This window comes from Phodopus roborovskii, unplaced genomic scaffold (genome assembly GCF_943737965.1).
Source record: "Phodopus roborovskii unplaced genomic scaffold, PHOROB, whole genome shotgun sequence".
Classification (NCBI taxonomy): Eukaryota; Metazoa; Chordata; class Mammalia; order Rodentia; family Cricetidae; genus Phodopus; species Phodopus roborovskii.
In genome coordinates this window covers 1329455-1352978 of record NW_026125444.1, presented here as the reverse complement: position 1 = coordinate 1352978, position 23524 = coordinate 1329455, and the positions used below count along the sequence as shown (strand labels likewise).

General features: G+C 35.2%; 1 protein-coding gene across 2 annotated transcripts in view; it reads right to left on the bottom strand.

Moving 5' to 3' along the window:
- The window catches only part of Phf14 (PHD finger protein 14), a 126069-nt gene that overhangs the window by 81255 nt on the left and 21290 nt on the right, over positions 1-23524 (bottom strand). For both annotated transcript variants that reach the window (XM_051175688.1, XM_051175690.1), the window contains exons 5-10: positions 20468-20627; positions 13838-13949; positions 12845-12982; positions 3019-3165; positions 1256-1526; positions 837-943 (exon numbers count right to left, since the gene is read on the bottom strand). In XM_051175688.1, the coding sequence (XP_051031645.1) occupies positions 837-943; positions 1256-1526; positions 3019-3165; positions 12845-12982; positions 13838-13949; positions 20468-20627 (935 nt within the window). The remainder of the gene's footprint in view (positions 1-836; positions 944-1255; positions 1527-3018; positions 3166-12844; positions 12983-13837; positions 13950-20467; positions 20628-23524) is intronic.

The following is a 23524-nucleotide window of genomic DNA, read 5'->3' as shown; positions in this document are numbered from 1 at the left end:
ATCCAATTTAATAGATATAATTAGGATATGGATTAGTGTTTTATTATAACAATAAAATATTTTATCAGCTATAGTCAAGTCACATTTCTTTCCATCATTTTTCTCATGAGAAAACTAAGAGTCACAAAGTTTCACATGGCTAAGATCATAATAATTACAAAAATTTCCAGATCTTCTGGCTTTATTTCCCATAGTCTTTGGGGATTAACAGATGTTACTTCCTACTAATTTCAACTCTTCAAATGTTTTTGAAAGAACAATTAGATACAAGTTTAAATATTCATGCTACTTAGAACTTAACAGTTCAGCAATATCTTGCTTTCTATGATATTAGATAGAAGATATAATAAAATTTTAAATTGGGAAATATTAATATCAAAAATAGCATCTAATTGAAGAAAGACTACTAATTTAAGACTGGGTTTTCCAGTTTTCAAGAAGACTTTTAAAAAGAAGGTCTATAATGCTGTGTATAGTTAGATTGAGGACTGAGGTTGGCTGTGTCAGTTTCAAACTCCGGAATTAATAATTATGTGGTCATGTGCAAATTATATTAACTCTTCAGACCTCAGTCCCAACCCCTAAGAACAGGAGCAAAAATTATAACTTACAGTAAAAACAGGAGAGAACTAAATCACTTCCTATGGATAAAGAGATCAGAACTGTGCCTGGCCTAAGTGCTCAGTAAGAGAATGATGGTAATGAAATGATGACAGAGTTTGAAAAAAGAGCCTAAGAGCTACAGAACTTCAAACTGAAACACAGAAATGCAATAAAAATCACAAAAGAACTATAAATACGATCTACTAAAAACTGTGTATTTGCAGCCAACGTACCTTATTATATTCTATATGAAGCTTTTCTTGCTCATTCTCTAATTTATCCTTTATATTCTTTTGTTCAGCCATATTTTCCTGAATTTGAATCATGCGCATATTTCTCTCTATTTAAATCAAATATCCAATTTTACTTCAGTAGAAAGTAAAGGCTAATATAAAACACATACAACGAATCAAACTAGCCATATAATTAGCCATATGGATAAACCGACATTGTTCAAACAATTTAAAATATATTCAAAAACAAGATAAAACATGAGTCTAGAATTTACAAAAGGCTACAACTTAGGAAAATACACATGCCTCTGACATGTACAACATAGGAATGATTTTCTAAAACATTAATACTGTATTGAATTCTGTCATTAGTAAATTATTCACAGGGACACTGTGCAAGTATCAGTTTCTATACTGACCAAAGTAGTAATTCACAAAATCTGCAGTGAGAGCTGGCTGCTTATGTTTCCTCCGTCCATCCACACTAGAACTAGTATCTGAATTGTCCACTGGAAAAATATCTGTACTGATTCCCATTAGTTCTGCTTTGCGCATCAGTTTACGAATGGCCGAAGCACTACTTGTGAGTGGCCTGGGTAACTTTTCCCTTGGAACCCAGGCTTGTGGTCTGGTAGATCGAGCCAGCTCTGCCTTGGCACGATACTGCTGCAATCGGGCATTGATCCTTGCCTATAAAGAAATGCAGAAAGTTTCAAAGAAGAAATGGAATATATTCCTCATAAGTTTTACGTTTATGCTTAGAGAAGGTAACAATACTAAAACCTTACAATTAAGGCAAATCAGATTTGTCAGTGGTCTTGAAGATGTACCACATAATTCTGGAGTTATAATAAATGGGCCCACACCTCGTAACAGCTGCCCTCAGATGAGAGTCCTAGAGCTAAAGGTGCAATGGACACATGCCCCCATCCCTATCAATCTCCCATTGATAACAACTTGCAATTGGAAATTGAGTTTTCTCCAAGGGAGTGTCATGAGGGAAACAAACTACTCTTAAGGGGAGGCTGCATGCCCAGCAGTAGATGGTCAACAGAAGATGAACTCAAAGACATCTCTAGAGGTTCCCTGTTTTATAAAATCATGTCAGACCTTTTCCTTTTCAAAAGTTTTTATTACTTTTTAATTTCAATTTTATTTATATAAAGTCCCTCTTTTTACCCTACTGATCCTGTACATACATAATGTGACTTCTAATTAAGTATGAGATACCTGTGTGGTAACGAATAGTTCCGTCTCTTATGCCTTCTTTTGGATTCTTTTCCTTCAGTTTGTTTTGTTCAATTCCAGTGTGCTAGTTTTTGTTTTATCTTATTACATTATATTTTATTATTATCCTTTGGAAGCCTGTTTCCTTTTTAAAAAATATTGTTTTCTTTTATTGAAAATAGATTCTCCTATCACACATATATCCTGATTACAGTTTCCCCTCCTTCCACTCCTCCCTCTTCCTTCCAACCCCTCTCCCTTCCAGATTGACTCACTTTTTGCCTCTCATTAGAAAGAACAGGCTTCTAAGAGATAACAACCAAACATGACAAAGTAAAATATAATAACATGAAGCAAAACGTTCATATCAAAGTTAGACACGACAATACAGCAGGAGGAAAAGAGCCCCAAGAGTAGGCAAAAGAGTCAGAGACCCACTCGTTCTCATGGTCAGGAACCCCCAAAAATAGAACTAAAGCTATAATATAGATGCAGAGGACATGGAGTAGGTGTATGTAGGCCCTGTGCTTGCTACTTCAGTCTCTCTGATTTCATATGTGCCTTGTTTGGCTGATTCAGAGGGCCTTGTTCTCCTGGTATCCTCCATCCTCTCTGATGCTCACAGTATTTTTGCCTCCTCTTTTGCAGGATTCCCAGAGCATTGAGGGGAGGGATTTGATGGAGATCTCTAAGTTAGACCCTGCCTTTGCATAATGTCTCCAGCCAAAATTTTCAACATGGAAATAAATGCTTTACAAATATGACCACACCACAGATATGATGAAGCATAATATTTTAAGAAACAAACTCTACTCATGTTTAATTACAAAACCACTACTTAAGTAGAATTTTAAATTATATTTTATATGCTAGATGCCAATGTCGATCACATGACAACAGAAAACATACATGAGATATGAAAAGAAAATAGTACATTTTGGTGTGATTCCCATACCTGTGCTTCAGGGGACAGTTGTTTTTCTCTCTCTTGCAAAGACATTTTACAATAGGATTGCAGAGCCAGGTAGTTTTTTCTTTTCCATTTTCTGTCTAACCTATCTGCATGTTGCTTACAATAAGCAAAAAAAGGATCTGCTATATCCTAAAAAAAAAAAAAAAAAAAAAAAAAAAAAAAAAAAAAGAAAAAGAAAAAGAAAAGAAAAGGAAGAAGGAAAAAAAATTGCAGTTTTACTTCAATGAGTCATTTTAAAAACAAATTATCACCAAATCAAATAGTAATAGTTCTTCTTTTGACAAATCCAGTAATTGTCAAATACCTGAGGATGTAATTTCCATATAGCATGATAAAAATTACTTAATGCATTTGAAATGCAATCTACCAGCCTCAAATTATCACCTTTTTTTTTTTTTCTCTAAAGAGCTTTGTTGAGATTGGAAATATAGTTCATCCATACAACACTTGCCTACTATGAGCAAGACCTGGATTTGATCTCAGCACTGCAAAATAATACAGGGCCATATGTATTGCAAAATACTGATTTAAAAAGACTTATGTTATTTGAGTATGTTTGTGTACTTCTTTAAAAATTTGTTGTGTAATACATAAAATTTTAATAACCATAGGGAGGAATCATGAAAAAATAGGAAAATTACATATCCATAATTGTAATGAAAACCAACAGTGACTGTGTGTGTGTGTGTGTGTGTGTGTGTGTGTGTGTGTGTAAAAGGTGTAAAAGATAAGGCAACACAAGTAAATAAAGCTTTCCTAACTCACTGGCAATATATATATATATATATATATATATATATATATATATATATATATATTTCATCCTGTACAAAACAGATAAGGAAGGACAGAGCCTGTCAATAATAAAATCCAGGTATTCCCCTTTCATCCTTTTATAACTAATATCTCACATGGAAACATGGTGTTAGTCAAAGGATACATTTTAATGTACTAGTCAGGGTAGTCTAAAAGACTCCCAAAACACAAGCTAATTCAATTGCCCTCAGTTGTCTCCCAGAGGTTGAAGTTAAGTCTCTATTGCTGGAGATACAGTATCATGCTCTTCTGCCATAGGACCCAGACAATCCAAGCTGGTTCTAACCTGAAAGCCTCTTTCCTGAGGACAAGCTTTAATGATACAAGATGGTACCATGCAACTTTCCAAAGGAGATAAGCAACCAATAGTCCTACCCAGCTATCATGCCTATAAACTAAAACAATGTCAGCATGGCATGCTATCCCAAAGGGTGTAATGATGGCATGCATACTTAAGTGGTACCCAACACTTCTCTAATTGAACTTAAGGTCTACTCAACATGAAGACAGCCATGCCTGGTTCTAGAAATCTAGGCAACTACTAGGGCCAGTGAAGTCAGGATCTTGAAGGTGGAACCTAAAAATACCAGTTTCCTAAACCAGTATAACCCTAGCTACATTATAAATATTTATCCTTATACTTACAACCAAGTAGAAATCTCACCCCTCATCAAGAATACATCTCCTTGCAACAGACAACAGACCATTACAGAAAACTACAAAACTACAACCCAATAAAAATATAGAGTGCAAGTGACCATGGAGTGGCCAGCCCCACTGATACATGTATAACGCCACTCCTGTACATAAGGTTCAGGAGTCAGAGTTTAAGAGGAGGTGGAAATGAGCAAGAGCCAGAGGAACAGGAAATTTCATCTTCTAGAAATGATACCCATGAAGTCTCATGAATGGAGTTGCCTAAATAAGACATGAACAAAGACATACCAACAGACATACTTAAAATAGACAGGGGTAAACCTCATGAGTCCTCAACACTAGAGGAGAATAACAATTAAGGCAATTAAGAATGCTTAGAACAGGATAAACAGTCATCCCCTGGGCAAGTACCCCAAAATTGGTTACCTAATACCAATTAGTCAGCCCTGAAATTTTATATATATATATATATATATAATCCTGAGCACAGCAGGTTGTATTTATATATTTAGTAATACAACGAGAAAGAGACAGAGACCAATTATATAATAGCTGTGGATTTCAAAGTAACAATATAATCTCTATTTTTAAAAAAACAGAATTAACATGTGTTTATCCTATACACCCGTAACCTAAAGAGGTTACTTATTAAATTATCAAAAAGCAGACTAAGTGTGTGTTCTATGCATGTGCACATGTGTATATTTATATGTGGAAGCTACCTCTGCCTTTTTGTTGTTGTAGTTAATAAGGGGTTTTTCTTAGGTCCTAAATATCAACAAATCAGCAAGACTAGCTGGCTACCAAGCTCCATGGAGTCAACTGTCTCCTTTTACTCAGTGCTAGGATTACAGGCATGTGGCACCACACCCAGCGTCTTTGAGAATACTGGAGATTTGAACTCAGGTTCTCATGCTTTCATGGCAAATACTTTAAAAACTGAGCCATCTACCTAGCACTAAGCTAATCTTAATTAATGCTTACTTACTAATTTAAAAAAAATGCAATCATTGTATCCTAAGGGATAAAAAAAATGGAATGAGTGGGAAAATATATATATATATATATATATATATATATATATATCAAGTCAGATATATAAGACATATATAAAAATCCCTTAAGGTTCTCTGTATATAACCATTTTAGAGCCGATTTTAAAAATACGACACTGTTCTCAGTCACACTGAGATTTTTTTCAATCAAGAGCACTGTTTTACTTACACAGCAAGTTAGAGTCACACTAGTGTTTAGAACTTTGACAGGTGATCCACTTAATACGATTATTAATTCTCAAAAATGGTAAGTGAATACTGTTGTGATTTCTTAATTCGACACCCTAAAAACTGAGACCCAGGGAAATGAAGAGGCCTATTCTGAAGTATCCGAAGGAAAACTGGGAAACATGACATTCTGGCATTTTTCTTTCTTCTCAATACCTAACTATTTCTTCATTTTTGTTTCTTCTTCCTACTATAAACACTTGCCATTTAGCACAAGCACATGGGTATGATATAATAATGAATGGAGTCAACTGCATTTCTTAGGCTACTTGGCTCAAAAGGTGTTAGCTGCTGACCTTGGGTTCTTTATACTATTTCCATCGACAAAACCTGAAATATAAGATTTCACTTTCTCAGCTTTCCTGATGGCAACAGTGCCTCCATTCTGGTACATAAGATAGTCAAAGCTATTCACCCTTAACTGTGGGCAAGAAACAGTCATTCTTGGTGAGAGAATCACTTTGTTTGGTTGCTTGCTTTAAATGCTACCTTATAAGAATAGAATGCTTAGAACTAGTTCAGTCATGTTAAGAAGACAAGAACAAGACAAGACAAGAAAGTGAGACAAGAACATTAAAAACAAAACAAAACAAACAAACAAACAAAAACCCATAAAGGATCAAACAGGGAAGAAGAGAGGAGGGTATAGAAGAACTAAGTAAAGAGAAAAAGGTATTAGTAGAAAGGAAGGAAAAATAGGTTTACGTGGCTAAATCAACTGATAAATTGGTTAGACTTCATATCTTCTGAAAGTTAGTTTAATATTTAAGCCACAGTAATAGTATCTAGTACATGATTGAAAACCTAGGAAGCATACAACATCTGGAAAAAGATTACTATGAAAAGTTTATGTCATAGAGCCAAAGACATATTGGTAGGGATAGACTACAGATGTCACTATGAAACAAAGTTACCAGGCAAGTATGTTACATTTTCATTATATGAATATAATATAAACAAGACATCTTTTTTTTTCTTTTTTATTAAGTTAGTTTTTACATTCCAATCCCACTTCCCCCTCCCTCCTTCCCTCCCACTCCCTCCACTTCGCCCTCCTTCCATCTGTTCCACGGAGAGGGTAAGACCTCCCATAAGAAGTCTACTCAGACTGTCCCATCATCTAGTTGAGGCAGGACCAAGGCATCTCATCTCCATCCCCACACCCCTGTGTCTAGGCTGGGCATGGTATCTCTCCATATAGAATGGGATCCACTAACTCAGTTTGTGCATTAGTGTTAGATCTTTGACTCAGTGCCAGTGTCCTAATATATTGTCCAGCCACACCACTGTCACCTAGATTAAGGGAGTCTAGATTGGTCTTATGCAGATTCCCCACTGAGTCAGTGATCTCTAGTTACTTGGGTCAGCTTATTCTGTGAGTTTTCCCATCATGCTCTTGACTCCTTTGCTCATATTTTTGCTCCTCCCTCACTGATTGTACTCCAGGAGCTTGGCCCATTGGTTAGTTCTGAATTTCTGCATCTGCTTCCATGTTTCTGGAAGAGGGTTCTAGCTACTCTGGAGTTGTGGATTATAGGCTAGGTATCTTTTGCTTTATTTCTGGTATCCACTTATGAGTGAGTATATACTATATTTGTCTTTCTGATTTTGGGTTATCTCACAATGGTTTTTTTCTAGTTCTGCCCATTTGCGTGTGATTTTAGGATATCATATTTCTTACTGCTGAGTCGTACTCCACTGTGTAAATAAATTTTCTTTATCCATTCTTCAATTGAGGGACATCTAGGCTGTTTCCAAGATCTGGCTATTATAAATAATGTTGCTATGAACATAGTTGAACAAATGTCCTTGTGATATGAATGTGCCTCCTTCAGGAATATGCCCAACAGTGGTACTGCACAGTGTTGAGGTAGGTTGATCCCTACTTTTCTGAGAAATCACCATTCTAATTTCCACAGAGGCTGTATAAGTTTGTACTCCCACCAGCAATGGAGGACTGTCCCCCTTTCCCCACAGCCTCTCTAGCGTTAAGCTGTCATTGATTAAACAAGACCTCTTAATAAGCAACTATACAGATACATTAAGTGGAAGGATCCACTAGAATCCTCAGTTAGCTTTAAGAGCAAGGGTCAGGAAAGAGGAAAAGGTCTTGTCAGAGTTTCCTTTCTCTATCCAAAGCAGGAATTTGTACAAATGAGGCTCCTATAACTTAGTGTAAGGGTTTCCTATAACTTAATGTAAGGGGCAGAATTAAGACAAACATTATTAAAAATGTTCTTATGTTTTGCTTATTCACTTAGAAACCTGGTTCTCCCTACAAGTCTTCCTTTCAGTTTCCATTAATTAACTGCAGCTCTTTTGGAGCATCACACTTTTTGTGAACTGCTACATAAGGATAGGAATGAGACTGTCTTTTCTCTAGTTAATGTAACTACTACTGGTTTAAGCCTACAGGCCTCTGAATAAAACCCCAAGAAGGCAGAGAATGTTTTCTTCCCTAATTTACTGGAAACTGAAAGAATACTATGCGATATACTAAAATTATATCACAAATCAGTGTTTAAAGCATTGGCAAAGGACTGGTAGCAAGATAACAAAGTCTGGCTGAAAATTAATGTTGGGTATACAGGGAATAGACTTTATGTCCTAAAAAAGGCTTTAGCAAACTATACCATGGGTCAAGTATGGCCATGCCTGTTTCTGTAAAGTTTAATAGGCATGCAGCCACAACAATTCATTTTAAATACTGTCTAAGGCTATTCTCATATACAATAGCAAATTACACATGAGCCATAGGCCTGCAAAAGACAAAATATTAAATACATATTTTATAAAGAATTCTATATAAAGAACACCTCTGCCATCCTCTGCTCAAGAAAACAAGAACAATAATTAGGACTACATTAACTCAGGCAGAAAGAGTGAGTTTTACTAGGGAGTATCAGTGAAGTTAATAAGTAGCCCTGTTCTAAAAATACTGCTAAGAGAGTAAATGGGGGAAGCAAACAATAAGCCAAGTAGCCTGATGGAAAGTTAATTCAGGACAATTTTCAAAATGAACTACAAATTACCAAATGCTTAACATGATCACATAAAAGCCACTAAAATATCTGTATAAAATGACAAAACTCTAGCAATGTGTATCTTTCTGAATTCATTCAAAATCATTTAAGCCAGTAACAACTGATCCCAAGTGATCCTGGCTCCTGTAGCGATGCTGAGGTGTTCAGCAGCCAAAATTCCAATCAGAGCTCTTGAAATTTAACCTAGGAATGATTTCAATTCATTACATTAAAGGTTTAATGAAAATCCATAAAATAAAGCCCAATGTCAGGAATGGGTTCCTGCTTTTGGAGTTGCTGGCCAGTGAGGGCCCAAAGACCTCAAAATATTACAGCTTTTGTTGATGTTCTTGGTTTTCCTCCAGAACTTATGATAAGACTCTATATTTAAAGACAATGGAACACGGGGTCACAGAATGTGGACAAATCAAGCTGATATTGACCTAGAAGCTTCACAAGGTACTATGCTCCCTACTGAAGGAAACGAAAGTAATTATGAATCTTATCCCACTAATAATCCAGTGAGCTCTAACTGGCCATCAAGATATTCCTTCTGGTGCAAATGCGCAATGAATCCACAGGAATAACCAACTATTTTCTAATTGTATTTAAGGTCTACCTCAAAAGACAGAACCCATACCTAATCAAGAATCTATGCTTAGGTATGTTGTAGGCTGTAGAGAACCTACTACTATTAACTCAGTTCAAGGGACACTATAATAAACCTACTCCTAGTGACTTACCTTTGAATCCATATATGTGTGCATCTTTTCAAACCTCATCAAAGAAGCTTCTTTTTCCAACAGCTAGGTATTAACACAGAGCCCCACAACTGGCCAAGACACAAAGAATAAGACCCTGCATATTTATTATGCTCTAAATTAGACACCTGAAAGACATCCCTTCCTCCCAATGCTCAGGGACCATTACAGAAGAGGGGGCAGAAAGACTGTAAGAGTTAGAATCAGGCTATGTATTTCCCAGGCAGAATAGAGTCGTTATACTCAGGAACTCCAGCAGTGACAGAATTCACATGCCTCTGGCAAGCTTAAGCTAGACAAAATCCCAGCATTGACAGGGAAGTTGCTCTCAACTCATGCTGAGGAGGTTAACAGTAACTGATAGCAACTGGGAGAAGAGTTAAGTTTTCTTTACAGGTATGGCCCTTGCTAGGTGAGATATGCTCCAGCAGATTGCCACCCACCAAAGAGTATATAACTACTGGTATTGAGCTAGATACACTAAAAAAGAAAAAGGAAAAAAGACACAAAATTGAATGGGTATGGAATTAAGCATGTATCTAGGGAGAGTTTCAGGAAAAGGCAGTCAAATATGGTCAGAATACAATGTATGAAATTCTCAAAAAATTAATGAATATATAAAAATCAAAAGAATCTATAATTTTATAGTTTTAGAGACTGTTTTCTAAATAATAACATTAGCACTCACAAAATCATATTTTAACCAAAGAAAAAATTACTATGAGTTTAATTAGACAATAAAAATTACTGAGCTTAATTAGACAGTAATTAGACAATTAAGACATAATATGGGACATAAATTTCTGTGTTGTAGGTGTTTATTTTAACATCTTTTAAAATGCACACTGTTTAAAACATGACAATTTGGGTATTCTTACAATTTGGAATATTTTACCAAGTACATGAAAAAGCATACAGACTTCTAACTGATCTTCACCAATGTGAAAAGCAATATATACAAAGGCTATAAAACTTTTAAAAATATGATAACTATCACTGGATGGAACTGAAGGGCTTAACCCTATGTTTCAGGCTTTATTTTTACTATCTACATAAAACAGGTTGACATCCAACTTGATAAACAAGTTTAAACAAGAAAATAAAAGCTAAAGAGAACATAAAACTGAAGCAGAAGACACGATGCCCTTTAAACAATAATCTTCAATTTTAAATTTCTTAATTTAAAAAGTACTAAGTAGGCGAGGCACATGTGCGTATATTCTTAGCACTCAGAGATGTGAACAGAAGATCCACTGAGGCTACTGTGAACTACGCAATGGGATCCAGTCTCCAGGAGAGGTGATTTTATATGTATCCAATGTATATCTGTACAACCATTATAAATAACTCCTCCATTTTAACAAGATACATACTGTCAAAAGCAAATCTCACTGGCATCCTAACAATTCACACAGTTTTGAAAGTTTATAAGGAATCTTTTATAAACATCCAATTTTCCCTGGCTGCAATGGCACACATTTGTAGTCACGGCAGTGAGAACTGAGACAGAGATGTGAGACTAGCCTGGGCTGTGCAGTGAATTTAGATAAGCTGGAATATTTAGTAAGATCCTATAGTAATGAACAACAAACGTTCCAATTCTCTTAAGTGTTTACAACAACAAACTAGAGGCCTGTGGGAATATGCTTTAATAAAAATAAATATCAAAACAAAACAAAAAACACCAAAAAAAAACAAAACAAGACAAAACAAAAAAAAAAAAAAAAAAGGAAGCATCAGGCAATTTATCCAGTCAATAAAAGAAAGCAACAGGGCAGGAAGAAGCCTGAGGTCCAAGTTTCTCAACTTTCTTATTTCAGCTTTTAGACATAGTGACTATAAACCATTTGCTTGGTTTTGTAATCTGCATGCCTTCTGATAGGGAGAAGCAATCTCCAAATCATTATGCATCCCAATGTTTTATTCATTTATGCTTACAAGAGTTTTTGTCTTCTCCAAAAAAGGATCATGTATAGTGCTATGTAAAGGAAACCAAACAAACATCCTGACTATAAAATTCAGTTACCTAGAAGTAGACAGCTACAAATTCCTCTTAGTCCTACTTCATTGTCCCTAAACCCCTCTGCCATCATCCAGTCTCAAGACTAATCCACACAACACTATGCTGCAATTACACTTCCACATCTGCCCAGTAGCTGTGAAAATGCTCAGTGTTCATCCAATACCCATTCCAAGTACATTTCCTCAGAATCAGACACACATCAAAATAACTATTCTACTTAAGATCCATTTAAGTTAAAATACATCCCTCAAGTGTTTTTCAAAAATTTTTCATTATATTACTAATTTTCTAGTTAAAAGTATAATGAACATTTTATAAGAAAATAAAATGCCATACAGCAAATTAACAAAACAGCTTACATATTATCATAAAGCATCAGGAAGGCACAATAATCATTTACTGAATTATCACTCTGCACAAATTGCTTAATTAATTACACCTGCTCTTAGGGTTCCTTAAAACTCTTTAAAATTATTATAAATGCCAAAGAATTTATTAATTAACCTTTTATAAATTTACTACATGAATTAAAACTTTGAGTACTCCTAAATACTAATTAACTTATCTTAAACCTATTAATTAGATACATATTTTTAATCAAGATAACTAGCATGGTAGTACACAAGAAATTTTAGTGGGAAGGGCTGTATTTTATATTTTTGCAACTCTAATATCTACCTTCCTAACATAAAAGCAAAATTCTCAAAACTATCTCCATATGCAAGGTTACATTGTTATGTTGTATGCGATCTCTAGAAACCTCCAAAGTTTAGCACTTAGAAATACATATTTTATATTGTTATAAAAATAATTTGAAGCATGGGGTCCTACAAACAATTTTAATGACTCCCAGAAAAATACACTCTGTAATCACATAATTACATAATCGAAAGTCAGAAAGTCTGGAAGGAATACCAGGAAGCTAAAACTGGAGCCAAAGAGTTACCTTAAGAAAATGTCATATTCCTGTATAAAATATGGCATATATCAGCTCCTTAAGATAGCTGGTATTTTGTATTATGTCAGAACTACAAAATTTCAATATGCTTTTCAGTATGCTATAACTAGTTTTAATGACAAAATTCATAGTCATTTACTATTCAATGTTTATAATAATCTATGGTCTGGTCAAAGACTTAAGAATAGATTATGAACTTTCCCTCAAGCTTTACAATTACTATAGAGCTTGGCAGACATGAGAAGTCTTCTGAACATAGTTAGCAACTAAGGGGTAGATAAACATACCTCTTCTGCGGCCGCCTCTGAAAGCAGGCCTTCCTTCTGAGCACAGGTAACATGAAAATAGGCTCTGCACATCCCTGCATCACAGCTAATGCAAACTCCAGTTCTAGCAAAGCGAGGGTCTTCACAAAAGCTACACTCCTATGAAAGGAACAGGAAAACTCTCACAGCAAAAGTATTTCTGAAGCAAAAACTATCCTCTCAAGAAGCATCCACTAAATATTACCAATGCAAAACACTGAAAGCAAGCAAGATCTTCTGATTGAAAAAAAAAAAAATTCTTTGCACAGTTCTAATCAACCAAATTAAACTGATATACTAGTAGTAAGAAGAGATAATAGTATAAGAATATTTGGGTGCTAGGCACTTAGTCTTCTAAGTACTTTACACATATTAGTATATAAAAATAATATAGAAATTTGGCAATTTTTCTTGCTATATTAAGAAAAGCTGAAGTGGTAATGGGCTGACATGCGATCAAAATAAAGAGTGGGTTTTATATTCTTTTTCTTAATTTTAATAAAATTCATTTTAAAATTAAAGTAAAATTTATTTAATCCAATTGAGTATAACAAGGTATTCCCTGGATCCCAGAGAACAGAAACACTATCAACTAATACCCATTTATACAACTTAACTTACCTAAAGTTACACTATACGGAAGAATCAATAAATTAGCATTCTGGGGGGAAAAAAAACTATCAAAACCATTCAAGCATGGTGAACTGTACCTGATCCTTGAACTAAGGATAAAGAGGCAAGCTGCCTACCTCATGTTTGAGGCTCACCAGAGCTATAGTGAGATATTATTTCAAAAATACAAAAGCAAAACAAAATTAATTAATAATATACTAACAAATGGCTTAGTGATAAGAGTTCCTCAAGCAGTGTGCTTACTAATAAACAGCTCTGTAGTCAATCTTAATTATTAAGAAGCTGTGTAAACAAGCAAATGAAATTTTCAATTGTAGTTAATTATGAATGAGTTTATCTTACCTTGGCACCATATTTAGAGTAGTTCATTTCTGTCAGTGTTACTGGTCGTAACTTATCAATATCTCCAAAGGCTACTCCAGGAACATATAGGGCACAAACAATGTGGACCCATCTGTAAGAGAAAAGACACAATCCTGCTATCAAAAGCCTTCCTGGAATTCTCACATAAAAAAAAAAAAAAAAAACAGGCATTAGTTGAGGGCTCCATGGAGAAGTTAGTTGTTGATCTCACTCTCCAGGAAGGGCATTTATGATGGCCTTTCCATGGAAGCTCAAATTGTTAGTTGGGAGCAGTCTTGTAGTTCTCTCGACCTTTCTTTGTGTTCAATTTTTATCTTCAAACCAATATTGGCTCCCTCTTTTATGTTCTCTCTCTCTGTCTCTGTCTCTCTCTCTCTTTCCTATCTTCTATTCCTAACCAGGCTCAATCTTCCTGGTCGCACAGGTTTTCCTTTCCTCCCCCTCATTTTCTCCTACTTGTCTCTCCATTCGCTGTCCTCCCCCACTCCACCTGAGCTCTGGGGGACTTGTCCCTTCCCAGTTCTGTGAGGGACTTTATATGAATCTCTTAGAATACACCTTGTATCCTAGTTCCTCTGGTGGTGTGAATTATAGGCTGGTGATCCTTTGCGAACATGTCACCCATGATGCCTTAATCTAGAGACAGGAGAGAAGCCCTAGTCCCTACTTCACAGGACCTGTCAGATCTACATGACCCCAACTGGATGGCATTCCCCTACATATGGAATTGGGGTGGGGGGATGGGAGGGGAGGGTGTTTAGAGTGCATGTGAGAGGGCAGAGAGGGTAAAAGGGAGGGAAGGAGGGAGGGAGAGGGAACTGGGATCAACATGTAAAATAATAAATTAAATTAAAAAAATGCTTTGACTCCAAAATTTAAGTTGAAGGACAAGTTACTGGGGAAAAGGATTTCTATTTTTGTTTCCACAGAAAATGAAAAGATGTGGATTCCTTCCAGACTAATGTGGTTTGATCACGCCAGACCACCTGAAACAGAGTACAAGCTAATCCTACATTCAAAACAGCTGGACAAAACAGCCCTACAGACTACAGCCAGGATATCTGTATCTTCTTCGAATCCCCCCAAGACTGCGCCCCTTACCAGCAGGAAGTAGTTTGGAAAGAACAAGGCCCAAGTTCCCAAATATTGTGTATAAATTATTGTTTTCATTTAATTGGACTTTGTTACATAAAATTAAATAAAATAAAAAAAATACATTGAAAAAAAAGAACATAAAATATGTTACAACTTAAAATACTACTGAAAGCATTCTATGACCAGATGGTACTTTAAAAAAAATCTCCATCTCAGACTCTTAACTAAAAAATAAAGAACACCTACAAAATGATAGCAGATGATTCATCACAGAAAACATGACTGCAGTAAGCACTACTTTTCTAAAAGTCTAGTCAAAATGTAGCTTCAGCAACCATAATTGCTTTTCACTTAAAATTTACTGCACTTTGTTCTTAACTGTTATTTTAGATATTTGCATAAGACTGCTATTCAAGGGTAACAAAACATAGCTTTCATATTCAAGGAAAGAGATTCACATCCATTACTGTGAGCACTTTTAGAATTAAGGATTCTAATTTAAGAACTACGAAGTTATTCTGCAGTAATTAGGTCAATTGTTCTTTATTGCTACCTTTCTCCCAAAGCTGTCGGATATATTTTAAAACAGTTCTGGCAAAGGTTTAACTTTCTTCTTGGTATAAAGATGGTGACTGGGAAAAGGTACAAAGCAAAATTATAATAATGCAAGGATGCCATGTTCCCTATATAACCTATGAACTGAATTTTACAAACACCACTATAACTACATTGTATAAATCCTGCACAAAGCTGTTAATACTTTAAAAAAAAAAAAAAATGGTCTGCTTCAGCACACTAAAAAAGAACAATGAGCTGGTTCTGAATTCTTTAAACTGCTCTGAGCTATTAATTTATTACATATCTATTTGCTTGCAGCCAAACAATATGTTGACTAGCTGTCTGAAATTAAATAACAGATATGCATTGCTTATATAAGGAAAAGAATAAAAATAAAATGACAAGTCTCTACAAACTTTGTGAATTTATTGACAAATTTTGCCTTATCGCAGCTTAAAAGGTTCTGGTTTTGTGATGTACTGAGTTTTAAAAGACAGAATCATTCTATAGAGATATTGATGAAGTTATACATCTTTTAATTTTTTTATCATTTTCTTGTACAAAAGAATCTACAGTTCTGAGATTTTCTAGCTAAAACATTTTAATTCAACCTCCCAAATGCATCATGCAGATTTCAATATAAAGATAGCATCTCAACATGCAGCCACTTTCTCAATTTAATCTATGTGGTTTCTTCATGCTCTACTGATGTATCAAATGTGGCCGTTCTCTACAGGAGTTTATCTCTGATAAACCCAACAGCTGGCTGCTTGTTTTGTACTGACCTTCTTAACATGCATCGGAACAAGTCACACAAGTAGTGAAGATTTCTGTGTGACTGGCACACAAATGTATAACTTTTTTCCGGCCATACATATGAGGACAACAGCATTATTAAAATATCTATCAAAGTCACTGAAAATCATCACTAAGGCAATTTTAGTCCTTTGAACACTTTTTTGTTGGCACATTTTAGAATTTATGTAATTAAGTTGGGAAATAAAAAAAAAATCTTTTTTGTTAATTTACCATCCATTTTACTTTTCTGTGTAGTACCTTCACCACATATTTAAAAAATATTTTTTAAAATATCTACAGCATGTTACTTCCATTCCTTCATCGCAGAACCAATGTCTAAGTAAGTGTCTCCTAGATACAGAGTATTACATGGATAATGTGGAATTTAGATGTTTGAGAAGTGCTTAAGTGTTCATCACTCAAGGGACATTCACCACAAGAAAAATAAAAAGGTCTGAAGGTTTTCTATGGATGGCAAATTGTTCTTCTCATTTTGCAAATCATGCTTTCAGAAGATTGATGATTTGAAATATACCAAGTCTAGTAGAGGAAAGCAGTGAGGTTTAAGAAATCCAATGCTCTCTTATTTTTATTGTATCATAATGCTTACTGAGAGAAAGAAAAAACACCAATGAATCAGAGCCACATTGCATTCCAAATACAAAAGAAGAGAGCCTACAGAGGCTACAAAGGAAGGAGACAGAGGTTGCTCTACCTATCACAATGGCCACTCAGTCTCTCTTTAGGGCATATGCCTTTCTTTGCTTCATTAAAAAAAAATTTCTGTTTAAACTGGAAGTGGGGGGTGAGGGGTAGAATATAGAAACGTTTTATACTACACAAAACTGGAGCAAAATCTTCTACTTAAGAAATGAAATAAAAACTAGACTTTTTCAAGAATTCCCCAGCTGTTTTCTCACATTAAATAATTTCCCATGTAGAAATTATGCCTCACATCAGTAGAGGAGAAAGTCTAGTTAAATCCATGTGATAAACCAATTCCAATTTTTTTTAAGTCTGTCCATGAACTACTTTTGCTTTTCCCTTGCAACCCACGTGAAGGTAAGAATACTAAAGGACTAGTCTTATTTTTATGGCCCTTTTCTCTTTCTTGGTCTTAAATCAAACCACCATTACATACTGAAAAATACATAAATGCCTGAAGATTCTACTCAGAATACGGACATGAAAAAAACCAAGTGATTAAACAGTCTATTACAGAACTGCTTCTCTCAGAATATTCATGGAGTACCTAACTGTATGTATGTATGTATGTATGTATGTATGTATGTATGTATATATGTATAATATGAACAGAAGCTAACAAAGTATTTTCTAGTAAAACCCAATGCTTAAAGTGTTTTCTTTTGTCTTCTTTTGGAAAACATTACACATTACTTTGCAGAATATGACTTTTATCTCAAAAAAAAAAGAGTCTGTCAGCACCCCCTTTGAAATTGACAGGAAAACCAAGTAAAATGAGTTCTCTTTCTCAAAAGGAAGCTAGGTTGTTTGGGGTTTTTTTTTTATTTGTTTTGTTTTCTTCTTTTTTCAAATGGTCTGAGTTCTCCATGACCAACTACCCCAAGTTTTATTATTCAAGGGTACCAAATTGCAGGTATACAGCAGCAGCTGCTGAGAAGGAAGTACTCATAGCAGCAGCACTGATACTGAGTAACAGGTGGACATTTATTGCCCACCATGTCAGGGATGCTCTTACATGCGTTATGGCATTTAAGCTTAACAGTACTACTAAACTGAGACTTAAGAACAAGGCTAAGGAACTCACCTAAAGTCATAGTAGAATAAAAACAAAACAAAACAAATAAAATGAATCTATATAAGGTCAAAATGCTTTGAAAGCACACATATATTAATGCTTAGGCCATAGTCCAAAAATGTGCATACAATACGAACAAGTTCTACTCTATATAGCAAAGCACGTGCTATTATTTTACTTCATTTCTTTTCTTAGGTGGGAGAAATCTGGATCTTCAGCACACAGGGTCCCCTAAGACCCCACACAAGACTTTATGCTATCTCAGCAATCTACTGAGGCTGTATTTCTTAAGGGTCTGGCTACTAATGTGAGACAAAATGAGAAAAACATTTTTCTTAATTTTACTACAGTAAAATGTATTACATCTAAATCTAGATTTTATTTGTAGACTATGTCCTATGTATTTAATGTTTATAAGTTATTAAAAAAATATGTTGTTTGGTAGTTCTTGCTGCTATTATTAAAATATTAAGCATGCTTAATTAAAGCATTCCAGGTGATAAGGCATTCCAGGTGACAAAGAGATGGCTCAGCAGTTAAGCATACATATACTCTCTTGCAAAAGACCCATGTTTGGTTTCTAACACCCACAACAGGCAGCTCACTAACACCTATAACTCCTGCTCCAAGGAATCTGAAACCCTCTTCTGGACTCTGAAGGCACCTACATTCATGTGTATATACCTATACAGCCACAGACATATAAACTTTATTTTCAAATAATAAAAAGTGAATTTCTAAAAGTCTAATGCCTTACTCATCAAAATAAAAACATGAGTGTCCCTTTTATTAACAGCAATGAGGTGGACATTTTTTCAAAACACACAAGTGCTGTTTTTCTTTTTTAATCGTTGCTGCCTTTTACTCTATGACTATCCTATTCAGCAACTGCCACTCTGCAGCCACCAGCAGCAGCTAAGCCACTGTTCCCTCAGGCACCAACTCTTTCAAAACTACTAAGAAAACGTATTTAAATTTCTGTTCCATTAAAGAACTCAAGATTCAAAGGTTGACGTAGAATCCTTCTTTCTCAGAAGCTGAATAGCAAGTAGCTCACCTAGCTCGCCTCCTTCGTTCGTTCTCCCTTATAAACACTTCTCCACCTGGCTCCTTTCCACAACTTTCTGTTGGCTAGATGGTCACCCAGTCTGCTGACTGCAGGAGAATTTTATTTAATCAAACACATCTTTGCATCATTAAACAAATGTTCTAGAGCGTTAACAAAAGTAACACACCTTAAATTAATATTCTACAACATACAAGACTGGGAATTACCTATACTGGAGTCAACTACTCCTACTCTCATAGGAAAAAAGCAATATAAATGATGTCAACACATTTATGACGGTAACTGTTCAAGTGTGGCGGTGACCATGACAGTGAAAATAGCACAGGTCTTTGCGCCAAGTATCAGTGTATTTGTCTCTCAGTGTCACAGACGAGCGTTAACATTTTCTCTGCAACGAGAGACAGAATTCCCTCAGCACTTATCATTTAATGAGTGATTTTGTTATCCCTATAGCTAGGCACTGGAACTTCATGGTATAGAGGACAGCAGAAGGGATGAGTTTCTCAACAGGACAGACAGGGTACATCTGCTACAGTACAGCCACATGCTCAGTCCTTATTACCTCACAAGCATGGCCTCACCTTGAGATCACTTTTCACTGACCTTTCAATAAACACAGCATTATGTAACAGGCTGTTTACAAAACAAAGCTGCAGGTCCCCTACAGACTATGGCCAGACACCTACTTTAAGATCTGAAGACGGGCAGATAAAGCAGAAAAGTTTTATGTCACCCAGTAGGCTACAACTAGTTCTTATGAAGAAGCCAAGCCCCAATGTCAGGAAAGAGGTCATTCCTTTAATTTTGGCATTCCTTAATCTATGTCATCCCTAGGATTTCCTTCAGGAGTTCATTTATAACTTCCATGTGCTTTTAGGACCCATTTTTAGTAATTCTTAATACTAAATATCTCCATTTTTAATCACTGTATGTTATAGTCCTGAGGTGAGACACATCTGAGTTCAAATTTCTCCATTGACCAGACTGTGGTACTGAGCTAATGTATGATTTAAATGATGTGAGTCTTGGGCACTATCCTTATAATTTGAGAAACTACCACTGCTTCTTCACGAGGTCATTAAAAGAAATTGGGATGATGGGTGAAGAAATACATGCAAGTACATGAAAGATGATCTTTCTTATTCCCCTCATCGATCTATATATAACCTACTGGCCAATTCATTCCTTTATACAGAGAAGGTGGGAAGAAAAGCGTGTGGCTCAAAAATCATAAATGAAAGAAACAGGCACTTCACAGCAGGCATGTTATGAAGCAGGCATATGAACACAACAAAATGGGGACATCAACCTTCCAGCATCAGTCTCCTTGAAAATTCCATCCTGATTAGGACATAGTTCACAGCTAGGAGAAACACCACATTTACAGGCATCACAAAACCAAGGCTCAGTGGAGTTTTCCGAAGCTGAACTCATAATGGAGTCACTCTCCCCATCAACACCATAACAACCTAAAGAGAAAAAAAAAAAAGAAGAAAGAATTATTACTTAATAGGGTTTAATTTTTAAACTCACTTTTGTAAAATGAAAACAGAAATAGAAAATGGAAATACAGAAAATTCTGAAAGAGGCAATGATTTATAAGACTAACATAAAAAAAATGAGTAAAGTTGTTTTACAAAATTACTTTTTCACCTTACAGCTATGACTTACATAATCCATTTCAAATAAATGTTAGCCCTATGCTATTCAAAAGTATTATAATAAATAGCACATTTCAATATATTCAAAATTCTTATAAGAAAGTGGCAAAGAAACTGTTTTAAAGGGATTAAAATAGCACACAAGTAAAGGGATCAAAACGTATTCATTTCTTTAGTATTAAATTTCAGTTAGCAACCACCATCTTCATTGCTTATGTGTGAGTAAGATTTTGTCATACAAAAACCATAAACTTAAAGTTTTCTTGTTGGTGCAGTTCTGTTACCTATAAAAGAACAGTAACAAGAATCTATTCAAAGAAACATCATAAAAGAAAACAATAAAAATAAATCTATTTTCTCAGTAAGAAATCTAATACTACAGGGACAGAAATCTACTGTCTTTACAAAATAATATTCCTTTAAAGAAAATTATTTCAAACCAGATGAAATCTGTATTCAAAGTAGACAATAAACAAGCTAAGAAAGGCACTGAGAGGCTATTAAATTTACTAACTTCATTCAGTAAAATCAGGTCAAATCACAGCAGTTCACACATTTCAATTCTGTTCTAAAAACGCACAGCAAACATCTGCAAAGTTCTAAAGCACCTACAAACATCCATGGCAATGGATTATGAACTTTGTTCCCAGACATATTCCTCTGTAGCCCAGAACACTGATACTCTCCCAGTCAAAGGACAGCCATGAGCAAGAGATTCCCTTGGCCTTACTTGGCCTGAAAACTGACACACACTGGTATCTTCACAGAGTTCTGCATTTGTCATTTGTCTGCCATATCCCCATATTCTCTGTCATATTCTTAGTCTTTACTGAGCTCTAAACCAAAATTCTGGCATTTCATACCAGCTAATTCAGTCCAATTGATGACTAGATATATTTTAAAATATGTTTCTTTCATTCAAAACATGAGCATAAAAAAAGTATTCTATTATCTAGGAAAAAGTTAAATTTCAAAAATTTATAAGCAAAACCTCATGTCATGTAAACTATTTTCAAGTGCAAAAACGTGTTTAATAAAAGTAATCTATACAAACCATATTTAAGGAAAACATACAAAATGCTTAATTTTATTTTACAAAGACATAGCTAATTCAAATTAGTAAAATTTAGATTTTTAAAAAGAGACAAATGATGCATACTCTTTTACCTTCTGGCTATACAGCTTTGCACAAATTGATTCTTTATGAATTGGCAATCTTATTGGTAATGTGCATTGTTTATCAATATTTATCATATCTCTTAAGATTTAAAAGAAGAAAACAAAAATAAAAAAGATGCCACAATAATCTGTATTTAAAAACCTGAATGAATTTAACAACAAAACCCATATTCCTCCAAAATGTTTTAAATGAATAACATTGTTCATATAACACGGGGTACATGAGGACTTGAGTTCCAGTGCCCATCATGTCTTTTCAGCCCATGTCTACGTTGCCAGTACTGAGGAGGCAGTGATCCCTTGTACTCAGTGGCCAGTCAATCAGCTGCATCAATGAGCGCCTGACTGAGAAACCTGTCTCTGGAAAATAATGTGGAAAGCAATTAAGACACCAAGTATTGGCCCCTGACCTCTATGCAAATATACTGTATGCACATGCATACACACATATTCTTCCTACATACACCAAAAACCACAAATAGGCGAAACTACTACTATTATGCTGCTGAATAAACATGCAATACAATGCTTCCAGATGTCGCAATACTCACAGATCACCTCATCAGACAAGCTTCTTTTTGGAGCAGACGTAATTAACAGAGCTCAATGTGCAGAGAATAAGAGAATTTGGTTTAGTGCCAAATGAATGTCTATCACACACACACACACACACACACACACATACACACACACACAAACCCTCAAGGCTCGAAGATCTATGTGGAAGAGGGAAGTAGAAGATTACGAGAGCCAGCAGTGGTGGACGACTTCAAGGAATAGTATTCCAGACACAACAGAGCAGATACCCACAAGAGTTAGTGACAGAATACTTAGGACACACACAAGCTCCAGCAAGAAAAATGCCAGCATGAAGAAGGAACGATGGGTTCCATCTCCATGCAAGAAGCCACTTGCAATTAACAGCTGCTAAGAGAGAGCAATCAGTTTTCTCCAATGGCGTGACACTGGATATATTAATCACACTCTGTGGCAGGTTTTATTTGTTGTATGAGTAGTTGGCAAACACAAACTTGACTCCATTGTTCTTTTTATTTATTTTTTTTTCTTTAAGAGAAAGAACTAACATGAAGTTGGGTGAGCAGGGAGATTAGAGAGAATCTGAGGAATTGGGAAATGGGAAAGAATATGATCAGGTTATATTATATGAAATAAAGAATAAAGAAAGAAAAAAATCACTATTTTAAAAATTAAAATAAAAATGAAAAGCACAAATAACTGCAATGCCTTGTTCAGAACAACAAAACATTGCGAGTTTAAAAAGAAAAACAAAATTAATACATTAATTTTAATACAGCCAGTAGCTCATGCTGTTGAAAAAACATTTTTAACTTGAAATAAAAATGTTATAATTGTGATAAAATGATGTGTTGCTGGGGATGGGCTTTGAGGTTACAAAAGCCCAGGCCAGGCCCAGTGTCTCTCTTCCTGCTGCCTGTGGATCAGATGTAGTTAGTTCTCCTGCTTACTATTATACATTCGAAGTCCATCCATTTTCCTGCTAATTG